At 39.7% G+C, this 24,439-nt stretch overlaps 2 protein-coding genes and 1 long non-coding RNA gene across 10 annotated transcripts in view; 1 reads left to right on the top strand and 2 right to left on the bottom strand.

The window, feature by feature from the left end:
- Positions 1 to 1,250, bottom strand: part of SMARCA5 (SWI/SNF related, matrix associated, actin dependent regulator of chromatin, subfamily a, member 5) — a 50,504-nt gene extending 49,254 nt beyond the window's left edge. Inside the window, exon 1 of the mRNA XM_050946261.1 lies at positions 752 to 1,250. Within this exon, the coding sequence (XP_050802218.1) occupies positions 752 to 889 (138 nt within the window). The 5' untranslated portion in view covers positions 890 to 1,250. The remainder of the gene's footprint in view (positions 1 to 751) is intronic.
- An 8,192-nt stretch (positions 1,251 to 9,442) lies between these two features.
- LOC127047867 (uncharacterized) lies at positions 9,443 to 22,529 on the top strand. Its single transcript, XR_007773492.1, has 3 exons — positions 9,443 to 12,787; positions 21,752 to 21,914; positions 22,434 to 22,529. It is a non-coding gene; the product is annotated as an uncharacterized LOC127047867 (long non-coding RNA).
- The window catches only part of GAB1 (GRB2 associated binding protein 1), a 135,305-nt gene continuing 127,017 nt past the window's right edge, over positions 16,152 to 24,439 (bottom strand). For 6 of the 8 annotated variants that reach the window (XM_050946381.1, XM_050946382.1, XM_050946378.1 and 3 more), the window contains 2 exons: positions 21,669 to 21,791; positions 16,152 to 20,662 (listed from right to left, as the gene is read on the bottom strand). In XM_050946381.1, the coding sequence (XP_050802338.1) occupies positions 20,504 to 20,662; positions 21,669 to 21,791 (282 nt within the window). In that variant the 3' untranslated portion in view covers positions 16,152 to 20,503. Of the gene's footprint in view, positions 20,663 to 21,668; positions 21,792 to 22,414; positions 22,491 to 24,439 lie in introns of all 8 variants that reach the window. The other 2 variants (XM_050946375.1, XR_007773451.1) reach the window with 2 other exon arrangements.

Raw genomic sequence — 24,439 nt, 5'->3', positions numbered from 1 at the left:
TAGAAGTTTGTAGTACATCAACGAGGGCGTGGGGTGGGGTAAGAACCTCTTGTTTGAATGGATTGATGTACACAGCGCCCACCGAACTGACAGGCTGGGCAGTGAATAGAAAAAAAAGCAACAACGCTGAAGGGAAGTTGAGAGAGAGGAGACGCTACTTTCCGCTCAGGGAGTGGGAAGCATTTCTAACAGCTGCTCTTTATGCCGCACGGCAGCGACCCGCTTCCCAGCCCCTTGGTAACTCGGAGAGACTCTCACAGCCCCTACACGCAAGGAGACTGGCGCCCCCAGCCCATTCATTCATGAATCGAGGAAGGAAGGCGACGCGCACACGCTGGGCTGGGTAGGCGGCCAGCTAGGGAGGCAACACCGCTGCTGCTCTGCGCGTCCTCACACATGCTGCTGAGGGCTCCTCATCCGCCCGCCCTATTGTTTCTGTCCCACGCGGCTCACGCACCCAGCCCTCGTGGCACAGCACGGCGGGTAGAAAGGGGCTCGGACGCCGGCTACCGCGAGGAGGTGCAGCCAGACCAGGAGGGGGGGGGGTCTGCCCGGCTCATCCCCGCCCCGGGCCGCTTCTCCCCAAGTGGGGGTGGGAAGCAGAGGAGCCCCGGGTGTCCGGAGGGGACCGCCGGGGCAGGAGAACCCCGGAACGGGAATCGGGGAGGGCTGGGAGCGGGGCAGCGCAGCCCAGGGCGGTCTCTCCTCGCTCACGCTCCTGTTCCTCCGGGGTGCGGGGGGGTCTCCTCACCTCCATGTCAGCTTCGCCCCCGGAGGGAGGTGGTGCCCCCACGGCCTCGCTGCCGTTGTTAGTGGGTGCGGGGGCCGCGGTGCTGGCGGGGGGCAGGGGCTCATCCGGCAGCGGCGGCTCCTGCTGCCCAGCGGACATGATCCCGCTGCGCCCGCCCCGCAGACAATGCCGGGCCGGGATCCCGCTCCCGCCGCGCCGGCTGAACGGGGAGGAGGAGCGACTCTTTACGCAGCTGCCGACGGGACCGGCGGGAGGGGTTGGGGGGCGCCGCTCGCAGACTCCGCGCTGAGGCCCCCGTCACCGCTGCCGCCCCGGCTTTCTCAGCGCGCTCCCCACCAACCAGGAACCAACCCAGCCGGCTTCCAGATCTCGCGAGAACTCGGGCAGGGAACGAACAGGCCTGCGCGGCCGCACGTCCCCAGTTGGGCAATGCCCCCGCCAACACACGAGGTGCTGTTACTACTACGAGGCTCCTCCGAAAAAGGGGGCGGGGCCGCGCGAAGAGTTGGATCGGGACAACCGCAGGCTCACTGCGTCACTACTTCTCCCCCGCCCCCACGCACAGAGTTAAAGGAGAGGCGAGGGGCGGGGCCTAATTATGGAGCCCCGCCCCCGTGCGAACGTCACACGTGCGGGGTGGGGGACGGATTTAGCCCAGGCCGGGGAGCGGGTTAGGTCATGTTGTAGGGCCCGAGGGAGGGCGGCGGCGGCGGCGGCGGCGGCGGCACGCTGAGCACGTGTTTGCGGTGGGTTGCGTTAGGATGGGGTGGCGAGGCGGCGCGTTAGGGCCACTCCCACGCAGTCCTGCAGCCGGGGTCAGGGCCCCAGTAGCCGGTACATTAATCTTAAAAAAATTACCCTCAAAATCGCAGCTGCTTGTGTTAATGGGCCGGCTCGTTTGCACGTTTTGCCAGACCGCTGAGCAGGGCCGCGCAGAGGGTTAGGTGGCCAGAGCAAAACTCTTCAACTGAGGGGCTCCTTCGTCCTTCTGCAAAGCCTGGCCGGTGGGCCCCCGTCCTCTCCCAGGCGGCTCAGATTCTTGAGTGGCTCCCTGCTTGGAAGCATCACCCTTGAGTGAAGGGTCTGTCTCGCTTCCCATGCTGGCCCCAGGGCTGAGAGGAGCTGGCTTCACCAGGCCTGCTGCATGCAGGGGCACCCTAGCTAGAGTAGTGCTGTGCCTTATGCACCAGCTTGCAATGCTGCTACTCCCATAATGGGGCCCAGCACCCCCTGCCTGATACTGTTCCACAGGTTGGGGGACCCTTTCTAACACAGGGCAAACTGCCCTTTGACTGCTCTTGCCCCTGTCCTGGCCCCTCTCCCCGGGCCAGCCCTGGTGCTGACCAGTTTTTGGATAAGGGATTGGCCCTTTCTTATCAACAGGAAAGAGCTCTCCCAGCCACAAAACAAAACCACTCCCAATGAGGGGCAGTGGCTTTGTCAACAAGAGCATGGCTCCTATTTATGAAGCATTCAGTTTGGGGGGCATGGGGGGTGTTCACATTCTTGAGCAACAAAAGTGCCTGAGTCTACAGAGCCTGAAACATGCAGTTTCCTAGACCCCATCTGTCAATTTCTGGAACAAGTGTGCAACCACCAAACAACCAGCCATAGATGGCTACAGTTGTCATATGCAGAGATTTTAGGCCTTGGATCAACAGTGGTTAGAGATCTAATGTCCATAGCTCCTACCCCTTGCAAAAATGAGAGATGCAAGGAACTGAAGACCAGATTTTTGAACCGAAGACCAGATTTTTAAACGTGTAAGTGCCTAAAGATGCAGCTAGGTACACAGTGGCATTTTCAAAAGTGTGTAGGCACCCAACTCCCATTCAGAGGGCCGTAGGTACTTTTGAAAATGCCACTAGATGCTTATCTGCATCTTTAGGCACCTAAATACCTTTTAATAATCTTGTCCTCAGTTCACCTGCAGAGCTGCTCAATACTATTACTATCTTTTTTTTCCCACCACAGAATGGTATTGAGGGGATTAATCTACTGAGGTTTTAATACTATACCCATTACCATGGTATCGTAATAAGAACTGTATTTGTTACAAGAGGAAAGAGTCAGCTTGTTATTAACAGACAGACAGTTTTTTGAAAAAAAATTAAGATTCTATGCTGGTATGATTGTGTGCACACAAACAAAGATGCCCAACTATCAGGACTTTTAACTGTGTTGCTGTTACCTAAAATGTACCACTGATGCTGCTGAATCCTTTGAAGATATTCCATTATGATATCTCTGAACTGATAGAACATATTACAAAAATAAAACCTAGGTGAAGATGCAGTTAAGCAGAGGAGTACCAGTGGCAAAGCAGTTAAAAAATCTAGCCTTATTAGACTTGTGCACTAAGTACCTTGCATAGCCAGGTGAGTAATTGTCTGATGCAAAAAATAAATGTCAAGAATGTAACTGTTCACCCTGTAAATAAAAAAGTAAAATAAATATTGGAAATGACATAATTCAGCTTTGTTTTTCCGACTTTTCTTTCATGTGAATTTTTAAAAATGGGATGATTTGAAAATTCTTGCTCATTCTGCTTCCTATCATGGCCAATAGGTTAAAAAAAAGTATGGCAAACACACACAGTGAAGAGACTACCACACCTTGGGCTAAAAAAGGAAAAGAAGGTCTCTAGCACCCAACATATTACAACAGTCTTCTATCCAAGTACAAACAGGGCCAAAATCCACTTAGTTTCTAAGATCAGGCATTTTCTTGGCTGTATAGTCACAGACAGTTACTCCTCTTACGATTCTATTATCATTTTCACACCTACAGTTAACAGGATTGGTAATTTTCAGTGGAAAAGATAGATGTATGTGGGGGAAGAGAGACTTTAAAAAAAACAAGAAGTTTTTGTGTTTAATATCTTTTAAAATTAAGACTGAGTAAATGAAAGTAACAATGAGGGTATTGTAAAAAAAAAAAAAGAAATCTGAAGCTCAGACAAAAACAATGGTGCCTGAATTTTCACTAAAGTAGCAGGTAGCAAGAGCTGGAAAGCAGCGGTTATTGCATTGAACAATATTTGTCATTTATGATGGCTAGCATCTTCTGTGCTATGCCATAGCATCACATTTTTATATCACAACATAATATTTTGTCTTACCAGTAGAAGTTTTGAGACATAGGCCATGTCTACACTTACAAGCTGACAGCGGCACAGCTGTACCAATACAGCTGTGATGCTGTAAGAGCACTTGTGTAGCTGTGTTACGCCAATGGGAGAGAACTTTCCTGTTGACATAAAACCAGCTCAACGAGCAATGGTAGCTGTTTTGGCAGAAGAGCATCTCCCACTGACATATACCAGCAAAATTTACGTCACTCAGGGGTGTTTTTTTCACACCCTTGAACAACAAAAATTTTGCCAATATAAGTGCTATTGTAGACATGGCCTCAGTGTCTTAAACCCTTGAATCTCAGTGCTTTCCTGTAAAGATAAGGATGACAGTCATTCTTATTTTCACAGGACCTACCCCGCTTGCAGAGGCGTAGCGAGCGCCCTCTGTACCCTCCGACCGGAGTGGGCCCCACAAGGAAGGGGGCCCCTAAAAGTGGCAAAAAAAATGTAAGGTATAACTAGGTAAGTGACATTTATTGGCGCTATTGCACAATCCATGTCGGTTTTACTGACAAAACCGTGAAGTCATTATGATACATCATAATGCTATTGGCTACATCAGTTGTCTGTCGGTCAGTTTCGAATTTTAGTTGGACCCATTCAAAGAATGTGTATTTGCGTTCATAATGGCGGTCGGCGGATAAATGTTATTAATTTAGTTGTTTAGTTTTTTATCGTTTCCAATGCAGAAGCTTGCTTTGTGATGTCTAAGAGAATGTATAAGAGCAGAGCTAGTGAACGAAAGGCAGCAAAAGATGCCGAGAATGAACTTGAGAAAATTCCAAAGTTGTCAACGTATTTTGCGCTGCAATCCAACGTACAGGTACAGGCACATGAAACGGACAGCGCTAGCAGTGACGAATTGTATCCAGAAGTATCCAGAAGTGCTTCAAGTGAGGTCGAAGGTGAAGCCAGTTGTTCTACCAAACAAACTGTGACAGATATTTCAGCTGCTGCCGGGAAAGAAGTATCTGAATCTGAACCACTGACTGATGATCCAGGAGATTGGCCGTCTATAATATCAGACAGGCAAGTGTATGACATTGTTGCACGTGGCCCACCGCAGCAGAATGAAAGTTACGAATTTCCATTTAACGAGGAAAGACGGAGGTTCACAAGTACTCGTTTCTATCGAACCATGGCAAATGGGAGAAAATAAGACGTTCATGGTTAATGTACTCAGTTCAGAAAGATGCCATTTTTTTGTTTTTGTTGTAAATTATTTGGCACTGGCGACATACCGCTAGGTCGTGGAACATCTGCTTGGAAAGCACTGTCAAAAAGACTTCAGCATCATGAAACAGGCAAAGGTCATCAAGACTGTATGGTGAAATGGTTTGACCTTCGGTCAGGCATAGTAAACTGTACATCTATTGACCAACTCGAATTGCAGGCTTTTCTGAAAGAAAGAGATTTCTGGAGAAATGTTGTCAAACGCATGGTTGATGTCGTTATTTTCCTGTCCGAAAGAAACTTGGCATTTCGAGGAAGTAATGAAAAGCTCGGCGATCCTTCGAATGGCAACTTTTTGGGACTGTTTGAATTGCTTGCAAAGTATGATACTGTCCTCAGCGAACTTTTACAGAGGATTAAGAAGGCAGAGACACATGTTCAGTACCTCAGTCCACAGATCCAAAACGAGCTGATTCAACTTGTTGCCAGTAACATTCAAGAGGCCAACATAGCGCAGCTTAAAAAAGCAAACTATTATTCAGTTATTTTGGACTGTACTCCCGACATGTCACATGAAGAACAGATGTCTGTGGTGTTACGCTTTGTTGAATGCAACGGTGAAGATGGTGTCAATATTCATGAAGCGTTTGTTGGTTTTCTTAATGTTCATGATACAGCTGGCGAAGGCTTATTGGAAGCGTTTCTTGAAAAGGCAAACAACTTAGGAATAGACATTGCTGACATGAGAGGCCAAGCTTATGATAACGGTGCAAATATGAGAGGAAAGAATAAAGGAGTTCAAGCCCGCATGCTAGAAATAAATGACCGTGCCTTGTATGTACCATGTGCAGCTTACACTTGGAATCTTGTGATCTCAGACGCGGCAAAGTCATCGAAATATGCCGTTGACTTTTTCGGTCTGATTAACAGAATATACGTTATCTTTTCTTCTTCACCTTCATGTTGGGATATACTTCAAGAACATATGCCAATATCTGTTAAAGGATTATTGGACACTCGTTAGGAGTCGAGAATTGATGCTGTGACCATTGCGTTATCACCTTGAAGAATTGTGCAATGCTTTGTCATCTTTGCGAGAATATGCGCTCGAAAAGAAAGATGGCAATACAGCAACAGAAGCCGGCGCGCTTTTAGACCATGTTACTTCGTGGCCTTTTGTTCTGACTGTGTACACGTGGTACGATATACTATTTCACATCAATAAAACCAGCAAATTAATTCAGTCACCAGATGTGTCGATTGACGTACTGCAGGCAGAAGTCGGTGCTACAATGAAGTTTTTGGAACACTATCGAAGTACAGGATATAACTCTGTGGTCACAAATGCACGTGAAATAGCAGAGCATATGGGTATTGAGCACGTGTTTCCAGAAACTAGGGTGCGACGTAAGAAGAGAATGTTTGATTACGAATGTGATGATGATTCGAGTCATCTTTCTGCCAAAGAAAAATTCAAATCGCAGTTCTTTCTTGTTCTCACTGATCAGGCCATATCTTCTGTTTCTTCGCGATTTGACCAACTCGTGGAGTGGTATAAGTTGTTGGATTTCTGTACAACGCTAACAGCCTGAAGCAGTGTCACAGAGAAAATGAACTGGAGAATCACAGCAAAAATTTTGAAAGAAAAATGGGAGACATTGATGCCAACGAACTCATAATGGAATTGAATCGTTTTATTTATGTCATCGAGAAAGAGAGAGGACTTGTCACGGCAAACAATTTTTTAACGTACATATACAAGAACAGCCTTCAGGAGATATATCCGAATCTTTGCATTTGCATCAGAATTCTTCTGACCACACCAGTTACTGTCGCTGGTGCTGAAAGGAGCTTCAGCAGAATGAAACTGATCAAGAATATCCTGCGCTCAACCATGACAGATGACAGGCTTTCTGCGCTTGCAGTTATCTCAATCGAAAACAAGATTGCCAGATCTCTGGATATGACGCATTGATTAACCAATTTGCGGAGAACAAGGCTCAAAAGAAGCGCTTTGCGTAAATACGGAATACATGTACACTGTAGGCTTATGTATACATAATATGAACCCTGTATATTGTATAAAATAAATACCGCATTCCAGTTTCTGCATTGTAAGGGGCCCCGGACATATGTTCAGAGGAGGCCACGTTCTTTGTTGCTACTGCCCTGCCTGCTTCTATACGTTCACATTGTAGAGAATTTTTAAAAATCCATAATTTTGAGGGTCAAAAAATAAAGGAGACAAAATTACTAGTTGCAGTTTATCTGCATGTATCACAATCTAGGCCCTTCTTCTGTAATAAGTTGCATACCGCATACTTCTGTGTTCCTGTGGAGCAGTTTGCAGTAGCAGGACCCTAGATTTTAAACTCATTGGGCCAAGAATGTAATGTTATTACATGGCACTTTATGAAGTTGTGAGGTGCAATTTTATCCCACAGCAGGGGCATTTGAAGATGGCAACCATTAATTGTCTCCAGTGTTTCTTTTCCCCCTTACTGACTAATGTTTTCTCTCTCCCTTTTCTCTCTGTCTTTGACCTCGAGAAGGCAGACCTGTTTTTGTTCAAAATTTAAAAAAAATATTTAAAAGTGCACTAAGGTAAAGATCAAAGCTTGGTGAACGCTTGACAAAAAATATTAGCAACTGAAAACGTCACTGTAGAATGGAAATAGGGAACCATAACTGTAGTTGTCTCTACACGATCCAGCTATATAATTAGTTATCAAATATTGATTACTCACTTGAAGTCAATAGCACTGTGCATGGGCACAGGGGTCCAGCCACATGCAGGATCAGGACTTTGGACTGGACACTACTGTTTTCTTTCATATGTACCTAGGCAGCTGGGTGAGCAGGTAGATGCTGACACTAGAAACAGATATATCATGAACACAGTTAAAAGAAAAGAGAATTTCAACTAGAGGAGAAAATGAAGAACCATTAGGTCTGGGAGCAGCATGGAGAACACAATTTTTTAAAAACTGAAATAGATATGCAGATGAGAAAGTGAAGCAGGGAAAGAAAAGTGGAGAGAGAAAAGATTAACAAAGTAGAAAAGAAGAAAAAAAAAGTCCATGACAAGGAAACGCATGAAAGACTTAAAATTCAATACAAAAAAAGTAGCAATGATTGATCAGAAGACAATATGGACAGAGGTCTCATACTGAGAGCAGAAGAGGCATTAAGAAACTTGTCACAGGTCAACATACAAGCTAACTAAAAACCAGGGCAGCATATGAACCTGACTGAAAAAAAACCACTATCAAGATATTGAATTTCACAAAGACAGCTGAGCAATAACACTTACAGCATTTGTAAATATGCTCCAGGAAAAGAGTAGTTAAATTAATTTTTCCTTTGTGTGAAATTTCCCAGGCACTGCCTTTCAATTTCATTGAACACTTGTTCTTAAATAATGTCTTTTGTTAAATAAGTAAACCACTTACAAGCTACTTTAAAAGATCTTACTAGCTGAACAAGAATAGTGTTAATGTGCACTGCTGTGCAGTTTTCAGTGTCTGTAAATCTGTTTAGAGGCTACGAAAATAAAGGAGCAACAGTGAAAGCGTAACTGTTGATGGCCATATCATTCTGAACATGCCTGATCTTATCTGATTTCAAGTAGTTCAGCAAGGGTGAGCCTGGTAGATATTTGGGTCAGGCACTACCTGCGTAGCTTTTTTTCACACAAGGTAGTAGTGATCTCAAAGTATTTTCTCCTTCAACTCCTTTTAAACTAACAAGTGGTGAGGCAGAGGAGAAGGTAGGGATTTTCAAATTATCCTCATTTTTTAAATTCACATGAAAGGAATATAGGAAAAGCTAGTAAAGGATGTTTATAAGAGCTCTACTTTTTTCAGAAGGTGTCACAGTTGCTTTCTTAATCTTTGTTTTCCTCGTTTCCAAATAATATAAATCACAAATCTTGAAATGTTGTTTTTCTACAGCTGGTCAGTTAGAGAGTTCCATTCATCCTTTTAACAGCTTTTTATATCCACTTCTTGGGAGGAAAAATTGAAATGGTATGTATAATAAACTGTTATTAATGGGGGGAAATGCAACACTTGTGAAAAAAAAGGGGGGCTTCATGTGTCAACATCAGCCTCTCCTCCTGAGGATATTTAAATTGCCTTGTTAAATCTCTTTCTCAGTTCTACTTTAGCATGCTTTAGTAGGGAAGCTGCCACACTGGCCCTGCTTCCTTCATAGGGTTGGTAGGAGCCCTTCTTTACAGTTCTTGGGTGAAATCCTGGCCCCACTGAAGTAGTCACTGGTCCCAGTGATCAACCGAGAGGATGCATTGAGCAAAGAATCACACTGGAAACTGAGTGCATGAATAAGCCTGTTTTAATGATATACAAATCACTATCTCCATGATCCAACAATACTTATTCCATTCTCAGGAGATCAGGAATTCTGCAGATCATAGTGGTGATAAGGCACATATATTTATTCAAAAGTATTACTGTGGCTCAATTTGACCCAGCCGGCTGAGATGCAGTCTTACAATACCAACATTATATGACAATCAAGCTGTGAAACCCTCTCACAAAAAAATCTATTGTATGTCCATTTCAACAATTCAGTGGAAATACAATGTTCACAAATAATTTACTATATATAATTAACTTCACATCTTCTTCTGTTAAATTTAAGTACAGTGAGCACTGTGCTGGATTTATTCAAGTTATGGTAGAATGCTTCTAAGAAAATTAATGTTTCATACAAAATAAATAGTGTTAAGTATGTTTATAGTGCTCACACTAAATGTAATGATCTATAAGCCTACCATATTTCAGGACTGTGTTTGCAATGCAGACTGTAAAAACACTGCCACACATAGGAAAATTCCAACTTTAGTAGTCTTGACACTAAAATAAACCATATAAAATATGATAATATATCTGTGTCAAACTTTTCTTCTGTGTGACTCCCACTTACGTAAGAGAGAACCATATATGCCTACCTAAAAGCAGAATCTGGACATCAATTGCTTATATTTCTTACAGAGATCCTTGGAGAATGAGTTTCCGTAATGGATTCTCTCTCTGTCTGAACAAAAATCAGAATAAAGAGGATGCTACCACACTTCTGTGACTGAAAAGGATCATATATCATGCATATTTACACAGTTTCATTGCACAAACATACCTTCTCAAAATCCCAATTGTAGAATGAAGACTGTTCCTCTCTCTCTCTAATCAGATCTTGAGTGACATTGCTTCCTGGCAAAGGACTGGAAGCCAGCAGGCTCACTCAAAGGAATCATTTGTTAACTGTGCGACATTGGACAAGTCACGGGACTTCCTTGTGATTTAGTCCATTATGGGTTGAAAATAGGGTAAAAAAATTGGTAATAAATTGGACTTTACTAAAAGCAGGTATTGCATCTGTAAAGAGCTGCTAGGACCCTGCTCCTGCATGCTCATATATACAGATGGACTGCTGCATCCATGAGAGCCTCAGTTACTTCAGTGGAGCTCCACATGGATACGGGGATCTGTCTGTGCCTATGAACTTGTAGGATCGAGACCTATATCACAGCATTTTAGTCTAGTTTCCTTAGTTTTTATCCCTTCACAAAGCTCAACAGTTTTCTTCTGGATCATGACCTTGGGCCAGATTTCTGAAGATATTTAGGTGCCAAATACTTAGATAGATGCCTAGTAGGATTTTCAAATTGCAAAGGCACCTAATTTCCATTGATCATGAGAGTTAGCTGATTATATGTAGATTGTGTTTGGGTTACATACATGCATTTTCCATGACCTATATTATGTATATTCATGCATAATACAGTAATTCATTTGTTTCTGTAAAAATGCAAGTTATTGGTTCAAGTGCAAATTCCTAACTCCTTTTTTGCATTAGCAATTGTTTTGACTAATAATGTAATAGAGCTTTGGGGATTCTTTAACATGTTCATAAGAGTTCTGCTCTCTCTGCAGGAAAAGTATGTGGCAAAGTATCTGTTTTCAAAGTAATTGCTTTTCAAACATGATAGATTTTAATTTTCAAATATAATTAATTAATAATGTTTAATTAAGTCCAAAAACTCATGGGAAATAGAAGTGTGACCTTAACAGAGAATGTCGTGTCTAGGGAAAAATGTAACAAGCAACCTGATGAAAACAAGTGACTTGAAAGTGAGTAGACAAAGCTGACAGGTAAAGATGGGTCAGCGCTCATATACAGTTTCAGAGAAAGATCACAGTATTTGACACAAAAAGTAGGCAGGCACCTGCATTGAGGAGACTGCACTGCCAGAAGAACAGATGGTAGTCAGCTATGAGTTCTGAAAGATATATAAAAAGGCCCCACTTCTGTTCCCTTTAAATTAAACAGGGGAAGATTGATCCCAGGTGTGAGAAGTGGAGATACTGAGGATATGCAATATAGATGAAATTCACACTAGAGGACTTAAATGGGGCATAGATCTTGTGTGGGCCTGCTACACAGGGGTGAATTTCACTTTACATAATGAACAGCACTTTTTTTTTGAAGACTGCAAAGTCTCTACACATTGCCTACTTTGAGGAGCCAGGAGAGATCCTTGGTGATATAGAGCAGGGATGCAATTCTACAATACACACTCCTTCAAGTAGAGCTGGGTGAATATAGCACAAAGAATTCCAGTTTTGAGCAACCACTGACACATCACAAAGAGCTGAAGTGAGTTCACCAATCCTTAGCTGAAATGTTTGCATAAAATCTTTCAATATATTCCCAGTGAACACATTAATAAAAATCAGAGCCCACTCATCCATTAAAAATATTCATCACAAATCGGTTCCCCATTCAAGTAAGGGTAACTTGCTTGAGTAAGAGTTGGAGGGTTGGATGCCAGGTTTCCTGAATCTCAGGCCTGTGCCTTTATGGAAAAAAAAATCCCTCCCTCTGATACAATAAAATATAGGGCTGCTTTATATTATACAGTATATAGTCCATTAGTGAAACCACAGGAAAAAAAAACAGGAAAGAGTAACCAGAAGAATTTAATGCATGGTGAGAGGCAGTCTAGGCAGCAAGGTCTAGTCCTACTTAGACTGTAAGCTTTTGAGGGCAGGGATTGTCTTTTTGTTATGTGTATGTACATGGCCTAGTACCATGGGATCCTCGTCCCTGGTTGAGACTCCTACAATGTATAATACAAAAAATAATAGATCCCTACTCCCAAAGCACATTTTATCCCATCCTTCTTTAAAAGAATTAATATTGTATAATTTTGCTTCTACCTTTGCTATTAAGGTAAAATCTTTTTTTTAACTTTGTCTCCCTTGTTAGGCTGGACACAGCTCTCTAAAGAGCTCATCAGTGCCCCTTCTGGCATTGGTCACAGGTTTCTTTCAAGCAGTTCTCTCTGTTTGATGGGCTGAGCCTGCTGCCTTCAGGCTGCTGGGGGATGGCCTGATGAGCTTGATTACTGGAATTTCTGAGAGTGGCTGCCTTCCACATACACAAGGGGGAGCTCATCACCAACCAAAAGGCCCTAGTCTTATCTTGTGCTGCTCTTGCAGTGTTGCCAACTCATGATTTTGTCATGAGTCTCATTATAATTACTGTTTTCCTTAAAGCCCCAGCTCCTGGAGTCAAGGGGATATGTGATGATTTCAACCTTCATTCTAAAACAAAAAAAGTTTTTAGCACTCGTGGCTGTAGAGAAAGCTTCAAAATGTGAGCCCAGTGCACCCAAAGGCTAAATATAATTCTAGAACCTAACAGTAAGTACCAATGGTTGACATTTTTGCCCTCAATATATTATTGATAATTTTAAAACTGACTTTGAATATATACCATAGCCTTGTAAGTGTGTATTATATTATACTTGTATTTTTGCAAACTAGCCATTTTGGCCATAACATGCAACCTTGTGGGAAGCCTCAGTGGACAGACCAAGATTGAATGACTCTCACGAGGTCCAGATCAGGGTTGAGGCCCTTGAGCAGGACAGTGTGGGGAAGTTTGCACTTCCTCTACTTATGTTATATTGTTTTGTTAACAGATGTCCTTCTCAAGGTTCTCAATTCAGCACCTTACATTAACACAAGGAGAGAAAGAGTCCTAAAAGAAGCATTTGATTAGCTGACAACGTTTCCAGTCATGTGACTATCCAACATAACTACGGGCTGGGCAATGGTTTTCAAACTTTTTTTCTGGTGACCCAGTTGAAGAAAACTGTTGATGTCTACGACCCAGTGGAGCTGGGGATGAAGGGTGTGTGTCGGGGGGGCTCAGTTCTGGGGCAGGGGGTAGGGTGCAGGGTTGGGGTGTGGGCTTACCTCAAGTAGCTTCCAGTCAGCGGTGCAGCAGGGGTGCTAAGGCTAGTGGTGCGGGGGGGGGGGTGACTCAGGACTGGGGCAGGCGGTTGGGGTGTGGGGTTGGGGCATGGCCTTATCTTGGGCAGCTCCCAGTCAGTGGCACAGCGGGGGTGCTAAGGCAGGCTTTCTGCCTGTCCTGGCACTGGCACCACAGACCCTGCTGCACCCAGAAGTGGCCAGCAGCAGATCCAGCTCCTAGGTAGAGGCATGCAAGGGGCTCCACGCAGCTCTCGCCTGCAGGTACCACCATCCCCGCCCCCAGCTCCCACTGGCCGGGAACCGGGCAGAGCATGGAGCCAGTGCTCGGAGTGGGGACAGTGCGCGGAGCCCTGTGGCCCCCTCGGCCTAGGAGCCAGATCTGCTGCTGGCTGCTTCCGAGGCACAGCGCCGTGTCAGAACAGGTAGAAACTAGTGTGCCTTAGCCGGGCAGCACCGCCGATAGGACTTTTAACAGCCCAGTTGATGGTGCTGACCAGAGTCGCCACAACCCAGTGCCTTTTGTTCTGTAACCCAGCACCTGGTTGCGACCCACAGTTTGAAAATCACTGGGCTAGGGAACTAAGAGCCAATTTTCTCTCTGAATAATACCATCCATGAAAGTATTTAAAGTAAAGACTACATCATTTAGTAACCTCTTGACTTTCAAAGTCTGTTAGTGCTGGAAATTTGGTACCAGTATCAGCAAAACCAGGACATTATTTATATTAATGTCCTCCCCCAATTTTGCCAATTTGAGTAGAAGTGGAAGCAGAGCAACTTTTAGCTGCGTTAAATTCTAACTTTCAGTAGCAATGCTCAGAACTTTAAACCTCAGCACATTTTGTCTGTAGATAAGCTTCTAAAATAGAAAGTTGAACATTAAAACATGCTTTTTAGTAAACTATTTTAGATAAAATATTAAAAGTCTATACAGGCTTCTTGTTTCAAAACCAAATCTATATTTCTCTTATTTTAAAATGTAAAATTATTTGTAAAAGCAGTAGTTACACCTTGAGAAGTATGATTCTATTTCATATTACACTTCTTATGCGGCTGAAAGAGTCTGGCTTTCAGCATATCTCAAAGGGCAATCAAGGCATCTGGGTATGTCATATAACACTGCATTTTCCCTCCCCGCCCCTCTCACACACACACCACCCAAGGGCAATTGGAAAAGAGCCTCAGAGAGCATATTTTAAAACCTTTTATACAACAATGTTCAATTTTCATGGGCCCTTTTCAAACTGGATACACCACGAGTTCTCATTTTCTTTTTTTGCAGACACAATTTACATGGAAAGGACTTAGACACACTTAGAGTATTTAATAGCACCCATCCAATATACAGAAATTGTGCTGATTAGTTGTAATAATTTTATACTTGAAAGACGGCTACAAAATTAAATTGACAGTCTTCATTCTAGCACCTTTGATGCCCATATTTTATACTCTTTAGGAAAAATATGTCTCATTAGGCTAAAATCAGTTACCCTTTTTATTAATTCTGTTTTTGTAATATTTTGTTCTTGGTTTTTAATAGAGGGAAAGGCACTGGTTAATGCTCTGTGGTTTAGAAACAGGAAAATGATTCACTTGGCTGTCAAACATTGCATAAGAAATACTAGCTTAATTTGAATTTACCAAAGTGCTTTTAGTTTATTATCTCTTGGGTGTACACATTACATTCCAAAATTCATTTTAAATAGCTAGAGAACAAAAAGTCAACCAAATGCATTTAATCTGAAAAAGGATAGGCAATAAACTCTTTCCAGGTAATTTAAATTTTAAATTAATCTGCTACTTCTGTCAGCAAATTCCTAAATGAAATCTTGAGTTATGTTCACAGAGATTTTTTTTTAAAGGAGAAACTAAAAGTAAAATCCGGTGCAAACAGAAGTAGGTTATCCCTTCATCTGATGGCACACCTCTCCGCTAGTCCCATATCCCGCCCATCTGCTGACATCCCACTCCTGGTATTGTAAATCATCATCAGAAATGCTGAATCACAAAACAGATTGTGGGAAACTATTCATGTCAAAAAAATTAATCAACACATCTCAAGCTTTCTTCCTTTATTTTTATTGTTTCTCCCCTTTGGCCCTTGACAGGTTGAGACCTATACCTTGAGATACCTAGTTGATTGTTTAGTTTTAAAAACCAGCTTGGCTCTAGATTTCATCTCTGCCAATTAAAATAATTTTCTGCCGAGGGTGTAACTGTTCGATGGGCAAAAAATGAGCACTTTACAGAACTCACTTTCTGGTTAATATTTTCACACAATAATGAAGACAGGTAAAAAAGAAACCCTTATAAATGTGTTTAGTGCCCCAACCTTGAACCACTGAGCAAATGAGAAAAGCACTGGGGTACACTTCCAAAGCTCACTTTGCCTTTGGATATTAATCAGTTGTTCTGATTTAAAGGGGGGAAACCCAAACAAATTCAATTAGAATACAACAGCCTTGCAAAACTGTATTCGTTCGAACACGCATAGTAATTTTTTTCTTTTTTTTGTAATGGGCAAGCAAATATTCAGTTTTTCATAAAAAAAATAATAAAAAAGGGGACAGAAGACTTGTCCCTGGGCTGGTAAGTTTTCAGGATAATTTTGTAAGATTGCAATGTAACACTAACAGGTGTGTTGGCTCTATGTAGAGCCAGAAATACTTTCAACACAATTGACTGATACAATCAGCAACAGCGAACCTTAAATTTAGTTGTGATAAAAATTTCACTTAGCTCAAAATGCAATGAGAAGGCTTTAGACTTGCCTGTGGCCCATTTTAGGTAATGGAGCTATGAAATCTAAACTACGAGATTAAAATGGCAAGACTATGATTAGTCTCATAAGCCATGTGTGTGGCAGTGTCAAAATGGCAATAAGTGGACAGAATATTTAAAAAAAGCTAAATTTAAAGAATTTGTGCAAAGTAAATTTCTGCAGTGAGTTAGAATATAATGAATACACTCTACCCTTTTCCATCAGTGTCACCTTATAAGCCTTTCACATAGCAGGAACAGTAAATTTTGTGGCTTGCACATTTCAACAGCTTGTGAGGTAACATTCTTAATAAGCAATAGATTGTGAAAGTGTGGTCATTAGTACTAACAGAAAAGAAACTGTTGACATGATGACCTTTGGTGACACTGAAATACAGGAATTTTTCAAGTCATTTCTTAATACTCTAGGCACTACAGAGTTTTTAGTTTGCATGAATTTCCTTTTGAATTGTCTCTCTCTCTTCTGTAATAGACCAATAGAGACTTTTTTTAAAAAACTGCCAAAATAAGGCAGAATTCTATTTAATGTCTAAAGCATACAAGGAAGCATCTCAAGGAAGGGGGAAATTATGAGAAGATTTACTACAGATGTGCCAAATTTCAATGGCTAAGAAGAAAACAACTTTTACCTTGAAACTGAAAAACATATTTGAGTTGCTCAAATTAGATTCAAATGGCATTTGCTTTATTTTATAGATTTTGCCTTGTGCCTTAAATTACCATTGTTCATTGTAAATAATGCAACAAACAATACAGTCATCTCGTAATTGACAATATACTATACCAACAAAGCAATCTGTAGCTTACCTGTTCCTTGAAAAGAACATAACACATTGCCAAGACAAACTCCTTTTGCATTCACATCTATTGAGGTCCTCATAATAGCACCCATTACTGTAGTACCTGATGCCTCCATAAAGTTAATAACCGAAAATCACAATAGGCCAGTAGTCTAGCTTTGCCTCTGCTTCCTCTAAATTTAGAATTCAGCACATTTTAAAATGTCAGAATCATAGCAACAGAACAGATGAGCATGACAACAAATAGGCGGCATACAATTCTACTTTAGGCTATGTTATTGGAAATGAGATATACTATACAGTATTAATACCACCCTCTCTTTGAATGTCCTTGTGGCAATACAAGCTGACAATAATATAATGCCAAAAATGAATATGAAAAATATATTAAAATCCAAAAACAGTCAAGAAAACCACTACAGTAATATTTTTAAAAGCATTATGTCCACACTATCTGTAGAGTCTGGAAACTGATGTTTGATAGTTTCTCTTTTAGGAAAACAAAATAAAAAACAAAAATACTAAATTTTTGCTCACTGAAACTAACAGTCTGGATGTTATTGAATTAAAAAGTCTAATAAAATGGAAGTTATAACTCAAGTGAGGACAAAAGTCCACACCAGATACATCATTCACTATAAACTATGCCTTTTGTCTCATCCAAGAGGGCTAAAATTTTCAAACTTGGGTACCTAAAGTTAAGCACTGAGATCAAAAGGAGTCACAAGTGCTCAGAACCTCTGAAAAACCATTCATTTTAGGTACCTATATATTGATATTGGTGTGCAACTTTAGGAAACCTAGCTTTAAAAAAAAAAATGGCCCTGAAGCACTGAAATGGTTGAAAGTGTCAAGGAAATCCTCAGATTGCTACTTGTTTATTAAGAAGCACAGTACTGGAGATAAAAATGTCATACTGAAAAACTGATAGTGCACAATCCTGACTGAGCCGCACTGTCAGGGAGTGAAGGAGGGACAGAGGAGCATCCCCTTTTAGGGGACTGAGAGATTCTCTTTCACAAACACCTCTGTGATCCCTCCCACCACCTCCAAACTTTCCCACCTGTGGAGAGAGTTAAAAGAAAACTCTGAATTTCAACCCAGTGTTTTGAGGCTTCCTCAATGTATATTTCCATATGAGGGGACAATTTTGGCCCCAAGCCCCCTTATGGTAGCCCTTTGATAAATACCATATTTATTGTTCAGAATAAATGAAAGGACTGATCCTCCACTAAGATCAGTTTAGAACAGGAGTAACTCCTCTGAAGTCCTTGAAGGACTAGTGCGAGAGGGAAATCAGGCTCCAGCATTTCTGCTTTAATAGTATAAAGAAATTAGTATCCTAAATAAGACTACTCCATATTACATGGAGTACCAAACACATGCTTTGCTTATAGATGCTTCAATTGCAGTACTGGTGAAGAAAATAAGGAAAGTTTGCTTACCAGCAAGAATAATTATGCACAGTAATGCTTCAGTCCTTGAAAACGATGTGCATGAGTGGAAGCCTGATATAGTTGCTCCCTTTTTTTAGAAGACCAGTCTAGTCATAAATTAGCTCATACCTAGTTTTGCTCAGGACCATGGCAATAATTCCACTGGCTTCAACAGGACAGGAATTTGGTCCAATTTTGCAGTTTGGGTTTTTTTTTCTCAACAACTTGCTTCTGAAAATACTTTTAGGCTTAGTTTTTTAGAAGTACTGTTTATTGTATCTACAATCAGCAACTTCACAGAAAAAACTGTGTTTGGTAATTTAGGCACTTTTCCCATATATCTTAATTTTTATTGTTTTCTGGTTCCATTGGACAGAGTTTACACATCAAAATTGAACAATTTAATTCATTTAAAATTCACCTCAAAATGCATTGTATTTAGTTTTTTTTGTTAAAAAAGAACATTAAAAGCATCAAAATATTACTAATTTAAAAAGAACCCTCGTTAAGAATAAAACAGTTTACATACTGTAGACTGGAAAAAAAAACCTAAGGTAGAGTAGGCACAGTACTAAGGCCAGCATGACAGAAAACAAGACTAACACATTCATTCAGCATTTAAAAGGTCTGGACAAAAAGAGATTGTTTATTTAAAGGTATCTCTGTAAAAAAAAGTGTTAGTAAATTTTCAATCCAGACATAATTAATAAATTTAAATTATTTATGTACTTGAAGATCTATTTTCTTCCTGACAGCTAAATTATGGTTCTAAACCAAGGCAGAGTATTACTTGGAACTGGGATAGTGAACAAAAAGGATCACAGTACACAAAGCTTTACATCCTGTACCAGGAAAAAGCAACAAGGGGATCAGTTAGTTATAGTATCTATTTTATAAAAAATAGATATAAAATATCAGTTGCATAGGGATCTAAATATAAGGCAAAGCAGAAGATTAAGTAAAATAAAGATTGTAGAAAGGGCACTATAGTGTCAAAACATAGTATTTCCATTTGAATTACTATCTAATTCAAAATCACAGTATCGTGCTAGTACTACAAACAGAGAATGTCAAACTGTCCCATTCATTTCAAATTGAAAACCAACATTAGGACTTCTAAGAAATATAAAACTAAGTTTATTGTCTAAACCTGATCAGTGTATTAGCACAACAGTGCTTGGTACGTACCTGATTATTTATATATTCTACCTTCTGTAAATAATATCAAGGTTACTACTTGTTAAAAAGTGTGAGATCACAACATTACTGCATGCCATCAGTGGTTTGCAGGTTTACTCGACAATTAATTATTCAGTCTTTAAAAGTGTAAGATCCCACCCTGCAGAATCTTCACCCAATGAACACAGAACACTGTCATTAATAAAATACATTAGACATTCCACCACTAATAACTAATGTTTAAGCCATGTTGCTAGATCCTAAAACCAATATAGTTCATTATTATTAAATCACAGCAATTATTGTTAGAATGGTAACCTGTAGACTTCCAAATATTCTTTGCATGTATTAAATATAAAAACAGTATGTAACTAACATTTATTTCTTGACATTTCAAGTAGATTATTAAATTGTGACACTACTTCTGCTAAATCATTTCTAAGTTGTTAACATGAAGTTCAAACATTAATTTCCATATCTACATGTAGCTTACTTAACCTAGAATTGTAATGTATAGTAGTGTAAGAAAAAATTCTCAAAATGAATTCATCATTAAAATTCATTAACTGGGAATACCTGAACCAACATTCTAACTGAAAAAGTGCATAAACATAGTAATACTACAAATATGTTAAATGAAGAACAAAAGGTTTTCTGGGAGCCAAGCAATACTATTTTTACATATTATTTACATTTGATGAATTATCCAGAGATAATTTAGGATCTTAAGATTTCTTTGATGTATTTAAAACGTCCTCTGACTTAGATTTCTTTGATAAATTTTAAGTGTTCTTTGACTTCCATCTATCCCTTCTGGAAGCGACACACCAGTGAATTGCCAAGTACTGTTCAGTCAAGCAACATGGCAGTTATGGTTCTGTATTTCATCAAAATTCATTGTGATAAATGATACTTCTTTTGTTCTTTGAGGGATAGTAGAATTTTCATTTTACACTTTTAGATGGAGTTTCAGATTCTGTAGACTGCCTCCCATCAGTCCATGCTTCTCGTGTGCTCTTCAGTGCTAGTGTTTTCTGTTGGTCAACCACAACATAATCCACTCTTTCATCTGCCACACTGCTCCCTGAACCACTGCTTTTTTTCTGGAAAGGGGAGAGTGAGAAAAAGGCAAGTTAACATACATTTACAATAAAATGAAGCCAGGTTCATTTGCAGTAGACCTATGAATGTAATAAGTATTTTTTTAAAAATAATACTACATACACAGAGTACTACCTACTCTATTCAACATATTGCATGGGTTTTTGTTGAACTTACGATTGAGGACAATAAAACACTGAAAGACATCTGTGATAAAAACTTGGACTTTGTAACAAAACATCAGGCAACACTGATGATCATGTATAATAGCATGCAATTTTGCTGATACTGGAAAAAATACAAATGAGGGTTGAGAGCTGTAAGGGAATCTGAGTGGAAAGAACTGGGAAGGTATAATCATAGAATCATAGGACTGGAAGGGAACTCGAGAAGCCATCTAGTCCAGTTCCCTGCACTCATGGCAGGACTAAGTATTACCTAGGCCACTGATACAAACACAGCCTGCTTAAGATTTTATTTTTATAGCTCCCAGTTATATGAGATAAGGCTTGTATAAAATACTAAGATTCAGGATTCCAGTGAAGAAATCCCAAGAAAGAAAGAAAATACTTGATCTACTGAACACTCATTGAAAGTTAAACTGAAACTTTGCTATGTGTACTGAAGTTGTAGACACTGGCACTTCCCATACTGATAAAATACAGTGACAGTTATGTAACGCGAGACCTGTGTAACTCTCAGAAAGAGATTGTGAGTAAAGTTGATCAAGGATTTGACTTCTCTTATCATGCCTTGACAGACCAAGGTAATAGCTCCATGCAAATCTGTCATTAGGTTATATTATAGCTTTGCCAGAGGGGTGCAATATTGCTTCAATGACTGGCCACAATAGAGATCTGCTAGCTAATCAGGGTGAAGCTGCTGGGCTGCTTTTCTTTTTCATTGAGTAGAATAATCCAATCTAAATTTGCAATAACTCATACATTTTTCATGCAGCTCAGTTTTGTACATCAGATCAACCTTTTTTTAAACACTCATTTTGTTTACCTTACGAGGTGGGGTAGATTTCCCAGAATCTAGATCCAGATCTAAGTATTCTACTTGTTTATCTCCTTTTGGTTTTACCCTAGGGCTACTTCCTCCATCAAGACTGTTGCTGCCAAACAAAATCTGAAATTATAATGAAAAATAATCAAGTTAACAACAATGAACATTCGAACATTCTGCTCAGTCTATTAAACACTATCTACATAGTCAAGATTTTGGAACTCATCAAGGAGATCTTCTGATGTGGTAAATAATTCATATTTTATAGACTATTATTAATGATCTAACAATATTCTAAACAAAAATTAAGTTTAACTAATGTTGATCTTGGGACACAGAGTCAAAAGACAGGAAAAAAATCAAATTTCAGGTAGACACTCCAAAAAGATCGTGTCTAATTCCTACATATGAGTGAGTTAAGGACAGTCTATGGATTTTCTGATTGGCACTCTGTGTCTCGAGTTTAACATTACTTAAGTAAAGAATTTTGTATTTCACTATATTACTATTAATAGTCATTTGATAAAAACTCAGCCTTACAATACTGGTAAAGTTTTGAAAAAAACCTTTTGCATTTCATTCAAAAACTATCATAATAACTAATCTGAAAATCCAAAAGAATTATTCAGTTGATAAAACTGCAGGATTAATCTATCTCTAGAAAAGTTGGACAGGGCTGCCTAAAATGAACTAAATTGTATTGCATGAACCTAGTTTTCAATTAGCCCAGATTTTTACCACCTCACCTCCTCTGTCCTCTCCCAGCCTGATCCCTCCCTCTTAACAGGTGTTATAGGAACAGTACAATAGAAGGACTCTTCTCTAAAAGATAAAGAAAAAAAAAAGGAAGACAGAGGGCAGCAGTCAGCAAAAAATGAAGAGCAAGGCAGAAGGAAAGACAGGGTAAGGCTGACAGCAACTTGAAAGAAAATGCTGAATATTGCTCATTTAACTAAATTAAACAGAAATATGACACGTAGGAACAAGATACGTTAAAGTCAATGAAGGAAAAGATGAGAAAATTATGGACTCTTTTTAAAGTTGAAGTTAAAACAATGAAGTTTTCAAAAACTTTATATAATAAGTGCATTTTATAAACCTAAAGTTTTGTAGCCTTCTCAAGATCACTGGGAATCCCCCCTCCCCAATGCTTAAAGAGTTAATTTAGGGGGGTTGTTCTGTTTTTGTTTTTTAAATTCTATTACACAATTTATTCCATTATCACCAGTGCCTTTAACAGTAGGCGGTAACAGTAGACAAACAAAAATGGCTAGGATTTAAAAAACGGAGTCAATTAAGCATCTGAGTTGTTTGTTACGAACTTCTTTGAAAGGATTTACTATATTTCATTTATAAAATACAAGTTTTATTGTCTTATCATTGTTTCTGGCATGTGTAATAGCATATTACTCTTTATATAGAAAAGGATCTATATTTCACACAATTACACAAACACGATGTGTCCATTAAAAACAAAAATCAAAGTCTTAAAATATAATTAAAAGAAAACAAAAGGGATTTGGTACCATAATCTAGAAGAATGAGAGATGTAAGACAGTAGAAAATTTTACAAGCAATGGGCCAGTTCTTTAAATATGAAATTAAACACATTCATTTAAGTTTTAAAATTAAATTTTCTTAAGTGGCATCTTGGTCTAGTGGCTTGAACACAGAATCAGCAAACAGAAATGCCTCATTTCTAATTCTGATTCTGCTACTGATTTGCTGCATGGTTAAAGGTAATTCACAATCACAGTGTCTCAATTTCTCCAGCTGTAAAATGGAATATATCACTGCTTACTTACCAGTAACTCCTTCACAAGGCTGTTGTGAGGATCAGTTAATGCCTGCACAGTGCTTTCAATTACTATTTGTATTTTAATTCCTACTAAATAAGAATCTAAGCAACACTTAGATATTAAGTGATGAGCACTATGTAAAAAACTTAAAATATCTAAGTTGGGCCTGAGTTGAAAAGTTTGGCTACAGATATTATGAACTTTCCCAAAGTTCAGTGGTGCTCTGAACTGTATTTTGGTTTAGGAATGTACTAACCTTTTATTTTAAAATGCTACTGCAAATTCTTGCTTTTATTTGGGTAAAACATGCATCACTCATGATACATTTCAGTGAACACCTAAACATAATGTACACACAGCTAACAACTTCTACACTGTATCTGATGTGAGCAAGTGAAATGAAATTTAATTCACTTTTGGTAAAAATTTCTTGGATGACTATACTGAAAGCAAAAAGCTATCTGAAGAACAAAGTAGACAATAAAATAATTATCATTTTATCTTGTATACAAAATGTCTCCTTTTTAAAAAAAAGTATAATAAACATACATATTTTTAGAAAAACTTGAACAAGAAATATCAATGGAGATTCCTTATGACTTTTTTGTTCCTTCCGTGTTTCTTGCAATGTTTACTTGCAACATTTCTTTTTCAAATGGCCTGCAGAGTGGCTTGAGAATACTAGCATTATTTATTTCCACTGAAACAGATTACTTACTGACACATAGCCCAGGAATAAAGAAAGGAAGAGATGGAAACCTTGGGAAAGAACATATTTTAAACCACTTTGTTCAAAAGGTGTCCTACTCTCAACATATATTGTGGACATACTAACCTTCCTCTTTATTGAACAATTCTACTCATAACATTGTCACTGCTACAGTGTTAAAACAAAGCTAAAATTCTATAAAGATAAATAGTTTTTGGATTTGATGCAGAAAATGTAAAGAAAGGTTTGTTGACTGAAGAAGG

The sequence above is a fragment of the Gopherus flavomarginatus genome, chromosome 3 (genome assembly GCF_025201925.1).
Source record: "Gopherus flavomarginatus isolate rGopFla2 chromosome 3, rGopFla2.mat.asm, whole genome shotgun sequence".
Taxonomy (NCBI): domain Eukaryota; kingdom Metazoa; phylum Chordata; order Testudines; family Testudinidae; genus Gopherus; species Gopherus flavomarginatus.
Note: the sequence above shows the minus strand (reverse complement) of the source record. Positions and strands in the feature narration are given on the sequence as shown.